General features: G+C 38.6%; 1 protein-coding gene across 1 annotated transcript; it reads right to left on the reverse strand.

Annotated features, from left to right (window-relative positions):
• Window positions 1-1,916: 1,916 nt before the first annotated feature.
• Window positions 1,917-2,738, reverse strand: LOC116254814 (zinc finger protein ZAT12-like). Its single transcript, XM_031630402.2, has one exon. The coding sequence runs from the start codon at window positions 2,680-2,682 to the stop codon at window positions 2,176-2,178; it is 507 nt and encodes a 168-aa protein (XP_031486262.1). The 5' UTR covers window positions 2,683-2,738; the 3' UTR covers window positions 1,917-2,175.
• Window positions 2,739-7,016: the final 4,278 nt, after the last annotated feature.

The raw sequence follows: 7,016 nt of genomic DNA on the forward strand, positions 1-7,016 counted from the left end.
AATCTGCCTCTGAAGCAAAATTTGAAAACAGGTTTTCTGGATAACCGTGCATAGAAAGCAAAAGGTTAACAGTTTAAGCTTCAAATTCGTAGTTAATTGTGAGCTCTAGATGTCGTCATCAATTTTTTCATGGTAGGACATCATTAGCCTGTTCTGTAATACTTCTCTCTCTTTCTCATTAGGTCATAATTAACCCATTGTTTTGCTTCTGTCTTTCTCTTTCTGTGGTAGTTTATGAAGGTTTAGTCACAAACTGATGACGTCTAAAGAAGTCTTAGGAGTTTTCTGGGGCCTTCGTCATTAATTTTGTAGCAAGAGTGATACCATGGGACTAAATAAGTTTCTTTCACTGCTACCCATTTCTACGAAGGAACAATGACCTGAGCTATTCGAACTCAGTTTTGGCTCAAATTGTTGAGGCTGAGTTCGATTCTGCAAGCAGTTAGAACAGAGGACAAAGCTCATCCTTTCTAGCAGCCCAACTTCATTCATATCAATGGGGGCATAAATAGTTTAGTCAATGGATTGATCTGGAGAGTACCAAGTCAGATCTGACTGGCTCGATAGAAATAGGATAACTGGTTGGGCTGACAGGACAATGAGTGTCTCGTCGTTAGTTTGATTTCTATGAGCATTATTTCTCTATACTATAAATAAATGGTGGCATGCACAAAAATCAAGTTGAAGGGTATAAATGATTTACCATAGCAACCCTCTACTCCAGGGTTAGAGGAAAAGGGGGTTGGCTTTCGCCTCTCGCAAACTGTCAAGCTAGAGCTGAATGGATTTTCTGTAATCTAAGTCAACTTAGAATCGGATGTAAATGATTTACCATAGCATTAGCTAGCATGAAATCCAAGTCTTACAGAAAGCAAGATTTAATGTAAGACTTGGATGTTGCTGGAAGTGAGGTTTAGCTTTGGATGAAGATAGTAAGAACAGATCTAGTTATTAGTTGTATCGTTTCTTTTTTCACCTGGGTGATGAGTTTCAGATTCAGGTCAGTAACTAATCAAAAAGATTCTATGTACCCACTTGACTTTCACACTGTTAGCCTCGGATAAGCTTCGATTTGATCAGGCTTCCGAAGTATCTTCATGTATAAGAACAGTCAAAATTTTTAACCCCAGGATTCTGATTTTTCCCTCTTCAAAGGGATACTTTTATTTTCTTCTTTAATAACTATAGCTACTCAAGCCAGTCCAAGCCTTGCTTTTCTAAAGCCATTTGCCATCCTATGTATGTCTGCGCGAAAGTGACTGTCATAAGTTCTAGGTGACATTTGCCAGTATCTCGTCTTCTACAAACTTCACCAAAATTTGGTTACTGAATCGTAAACTGGCGCATGGCAGCTCATGCGTAATATTTGAACATGTATTTCTCCATACCATCTCTGACATTGGTGTTCTATTTTCATGTTTCGCATGAAATATCCTTCTCCGTTAAGCGTGCATTACGTCAAAAACAATGACATAAAATCGAAAGTTTCATCAAATTTCCCTGTTTCGCAGTCTTCAACTTCCAGACTTGTTTACTTGATAACTTCAAGGAAACCAAATGACTGGTGCATATTTTTTTGGTAGAATTGTGTTGAAATCATTGCAGAAAATAATTGCTTTGTTTAAAAAGAACCGACTTAGGAGTAAATGGATTTGGAAGCCTTATTTTCTATATTACTAGATTCATCTTGAGAAAAGATTCAAGCAGGGATTTGCACAATAAGTTCAGAAGCTTGAAAATACATAAATTTTTACATCATTCAATTCGCATAACAGATGGAAAGAGGCATGAAGGGGTTTCCATAAACAGCAAGTCAAGCAGGGCATTAGAGATGAACTCACAATTCCCATAATTCCCAGAATTTCCAACTGAGTAGTTCTCACTCCTCCATTGCAAACCAACAAAGAAGAAGAACATTAAGAAAAGAACACCAATTATAATCAAACGTTCTTTGTGTACAATCCCTCTGCAGACTTTTACAAAAAAGAAATATGCAGTAAGCAATTGACGTACAAGGGTGCAACTAACCAAAGAAATTAAAGCACCAAAAATGCTTTTACATGAGTGAGATATACAGAATCAACAGAAAGAAAAAGGGTAGCTGATTCTAAAGTGTTTTGGTCTCTAAACAAGCTAAGGAAGAGCAATCCAAACCCAAAAATGGGTTTCAAACCTTCAACCACAAGCACAGGCCGAGAAATCATCTACCGGAGGCAGGTTGAGGTCCAAAAGGGGGACCTTCTTGCCGTGGTCATCCGCCTTCTTCGAAGTCTGCGCGTGGAGAACAAGCTCGTGGGCGTTCCTATGGCGGCGCATGTGGCCGCCGAGCGCCTGGCCGATGGAGAACTCCAACCCGCAGATGGCGCACTCGTGGCCCCTGGGCTTCCCCTTCTGCTTCTGCGCCTGTTCGTCGTCGCCCTCCTCGTCAGCGAACCTCAGGCGCTTGTGGCTCGCCCGGTGGCCGCCCAGTGCCTGGAACGAGGGGAAGCGGCGATTGCAGGTCTTGCACTCGTAGTCCCGCAGCTGCTGCTGCGCCACCAACGGAAGGGCGGCGGCGCCGATGGCACCGCTGCTGTTGGCGGCGGCGAAGGCGTGGGAGAATAACAGCAAACACTTGGCGGTCTCCTCCGCTCGCTTCATCTCTTCTTTGTCTTCGTCCACTTCGTAAGCGTGGCGCTTCATGAATTTGAGAGGACAACGGGAAAAACTGAAACCAAATTATGAGAATGGAATGGTGGGGAAGGACGGTCTCCATTTATAGAGAGAGAAATTTCTCCTGATATCCCAAAACCATCTTGTTTTTATTGAATTGACTTTAAAGGACTAAACTTTTACTAAATTTATAAAACAGGAAACCTCATACGGGGTAACTCGTGGTTGACTTGATCACGAATCTTCTTCTTCTTGTGGAGCAAGTTAAGAGCTTCGAGACGGCATTCAGCAAGTGTGCTCCAAATTCTATTTCTGGTGAAAGGATTGGACTTTCAGGAAAATCTCTGTTACGTGTGGACATGCCTCAGGTGTTGTAGTTATCTAATCGTTTCTCTCTCTAGAAGATAACCCCAAAAAAAATATTGAGACGTGTCTCTGACATTTGAATATGACCAAGCAGTTTGCTGTCTCTCCGTTTATGGAGAGAGGACTGGAGATTTTAGAGAGAGAAGAACGAAAGAATTTAGAGAGAGAAGAACGAAAGGATTTGCAATTGAAAGACCGGTGTAAGCAGAAAGAGTCAAAGAATTTCTTAGGCAGGAAGATACTTTCACATGAACGGCTTCCTACCACCTTCCTCTCTCCCTCTCACTTTCTCTCTCTAAAAGGGCATGGTAGAAGCAGTGTTTTTATATTTGCTTCTAAGTTCTCGGTTGAGGTCATTCACACATCAGATGGCTAGAGAGAGAATATTAAACTTATATATTGCAAGTTACACAGAACAAGTAACATCTATATTAAATCGCATAGTTTTCTCCCGTTTTGGCTTTTTCCTTCCATTTGCTTGCTTCGCCAGGGTAGTTGAAGCTAGCTACATGTACCTAAGTTTACGAAAATACCCTCCTTCTAAAATGTGAAAAAGAACATAAAATATGTTAAAAAGTTTTTTTTTTTTTTTGTGAGGTCAAATTGGAGAAACATAAAATTGAAAACAGCGTGCACTACAAATTACTACTTGATATTTAATCTATTAGGGAGAGAGAGTGTTTTATTTGGGTTTAGAACAATGGCAGAGTCAGAAATTTTTAATTGAGAGTACGCAACAAAAGACTTTTAAGCGGCAGGCCCTCCTCACATAATGAACTGACCTTGAGACATAGATGTACAAATAAACAAAATTATATGGGCTGCGGGCAATTGCCCACACAAGCTTATAGTCTCTGTCACTAGTCTTGAAGAAACTGCTGTTGTTTATAAAACTTCTGTTGCCCACACCAACCTACATACGTATTCTCCACTAGTATCAAAGAAACTGCAATTGTTTATAAAACTTCTAAGCTAATGTTTGTTTAAACTTACCTAAGGAGTAAGCCTTATATCAGCAGCTAGCCAATCAATTAAGTCAAATTCTTTACAGGGAGAAAGACAAGGTATATATGTATATGGTATAATTACTGTATCTTTTATACTAGTGGCAAATAGGTATGTAGGTTGGTGAGTCAACAGCTATTTAACGAGAGACGATGTGATGGACATTTTCGTCATCTAATATGAGTTTCCACCTTTTTTTCTCATATATTTTTCTTAACGGTCTATCGTGATGAATTAGACAGCCTTAATTAGGTTAATGGCTGAGCGAATCTAAAAAACTAGTCATCATTCAATATATATATAAATATATCCATATATATATAAGTGTCGTTTACATAATTTATTTGATAAGGAGTGATCTTGGCAAGACTTGTTTTTAGTGTTCCAAGCGCCGAAATTGGTAATTATATTTTATGAAAATAAATCACATTGGAAACAAAATGTGTAACGGGATTTGAACAAGCATGTAATTATATTATTTGACAAAAACAGTAATATAATTATATTTTAATGATATTATAATTTTTACACATAGAGATAGAGAGAGAGAGGGAGAGAGAGAGAGAGAGTGATTTGGTTTGAGACCTTCGAGTCAGGCGGAAACATGCCGACGTCAAATGAGCCGGCACGCCGCACTTTTCCAAGCCAGCGATGCCATTAGTGTGCCGTACGCGGCAGCCCCCGCGGCGTCGGGCTCCGCCGGTCTTACCCGCTAGACGGCTGGGGATTCATCCCATGCCCCACACTCTCATCCTTCTCCAGTGCGGTAACTTTTGTGTGGATCAATTTTCGGCTTGGATTTGGATTACTGGATCTGGTAGCATCTCGATTTGGTCTGAAGAAAAATTATCCGTTTGGTCCGTAAACGGGCCCGAGCTGATTAAGAAATTTTCACCCGGGTCCGGTTTTGCTCGTTCTAACCACATCAAGACGGGTAAAAAGCGCGTCCATTAGGATCTGGATATACCGTCAAAATCTGGAGCGTTGACATCTCTACCAGACTATGTCGGCAGTATTGGGGTCCAGTAAAACAATCAGGACCCGATACACGCCATCCTCTGGTTACTTAAAAAACAAGCATAACTGTGATTATGTAAGCTCGTACTCGGACCCGGTCCGCATATGCCTGACCGGATAAGCGTTATATATTATTTATGGCCCGTATGACAATCATCTAACTAATCAAATTGGACCCATGTTTAGGTCCAAACCCTAAAACAACCCAAGCTATGGGTCCGATGCAGCTCCAAACCATTGACACTCATATACAGATCCAAATGTTATCAAGTGGAAACTTATCTTGATTCCAGCGGGCGTTTGATTGCCGGGATAAAAAGTTCCAGTGATGAACACCCAAAAAAAAAATTTGTTTGTCCTACAAGTGGAGAGGTGGTCAACTCTCGGAGGGGTCCGACTATTTTTACCAAAAATTTATTGTCCGCACATTTTTCTAAGATTTTTTTTTCCAAAAACAAAGTCTAAATACGTGATCCTGAGCCGACAAAAGAGCAGTGATGAAACCATACAAGCCGTCTCTTCGCTCTCAAGTGATGCGCTTGGCTTCTCCAGAAATCAAAACCACGACTGTTTGTTTGACAACTATTGCTTGTCCCACTATGCCAACCCACTTGAAGTTTCTTTCTAGATGTCAATATGGAGAAATGAGGGCCAAACTTTTTCTGTGAAGGGGGGTTTGACGGCTCTGAGTTTTGATTGTAGAATTAAAAAATTTTAAAAATAAAATTCCTCCACAAACTAAGTTCTAGTTTTCCTTTGTCTTTGCTAGTCTGAAACTTTGATTCCATAATTGAAAATGATGTATGTGATAAAACGGAAATTAAAATTCTAGAGTCGATGAATTAAAACCATCATGAGAAAAATAAAAAGATTCTAAAATCATTTCACTTCAGAATCGTAATTTCAAGTTTTTGATTCAAGAATGAGTCTATAATCCAGAATGAAAATTCTTTATTTGACATTATTATTACCATTTTATAAAAAATGAGAATTTCACAATATTATTACCATTTTATAAAAAATGAGAATTTCACAATAATTCCAGTTCGGCAGTGTACTGCACTTTATTCTTCATATCACATAAGCATAGTGTTCATAGAAATTGAATGAGCAATGCATTTCTCATGTCACCAGCCTGAACAGCTATATTATGAACAGCTATATTATGCACATTTTGGGGCTAGTCCAAACTTTTCAAAATCTCTAATGAATGTATGTGTACATATTTACAAATTAGTTTTTTTTTTCAATTAAAAGATTACATATTAATGTAGCCTCATTAAAATTTTTGGCTCACCACTGGTTGTGGATGGACTTTTCATTTTCTTATTATTTTACTAGTTGGTCCTTTTAAATGTGGCTGAAAATGGATTAGCTACTGCTCCAGTCATGAGTGGTCCAAATCCAAATATGCAGATCATCTGAATCCTGGTACGAATATCTATTCCGAACCCAAAAGTCTAAATAAAAAAATACTTTTTTACCCTTGAATATTGTTTGCTAACATGTAAGGAATGATGCATCTTGAATGCAGTCACTCCACACCGCAAACATGTGCGTAAATTATTCTCATGTTATTTTGGTCATTTTACCCGGCAATGCAACTTTAATTAAGAATGATACAAGCTAAATTGATTGAAAAGGGTTCCTTACTAACACTGCAAAATGTTGGACCTTTCTTTGCAATGACTAAGAAACTTAGCACATGTTTTTTATTAGTGGAAAAGTCTTATAATGTTTATGAAAACTTTTCCTTAGCTTGGACTTAATCACCACGTTCCTAAGCCTCATTTCACAAGCACCAAATCTTGCACTTCTTTCCCACTTAAAACTTCATAAGAAGTTATAAAAAATTTTGAAAAAATGTGGATATGGAAAATACAATTCCATGATAGATACTTAATTTTCACTAATGTCAGCAAAAAGCATATTCTAGATCTTCTTTGAAGTAAAAAAATTAAAGATTTACTTAAATT

Source organism: Nymphaea colorata, chromosome 5 (assembly GCF_008831285.2).
Source record: "Nymphaea colorata isolate Beijing-Zhang1983 chromosome 5, ASM883128v2, whole genome shotgun sequence".
Taxonomy (NCBI): domain Eukaryota; kingdom Viridiplantae; phylum Streptophyta; class Magnoliopsida; order Nymphaeales; family Nymphaeaceae; genus Nymphaea; species Nymphaea colorata.

Coding starts and splice junctions, on each gene's coding strand:
- LOC116254814 (XM_031630402.2), bottom strand. CDS start 2,682: ATGAAGCGCCACGCTTACGAAGTGGACGAAGACAAAGAAGAGATGAAG.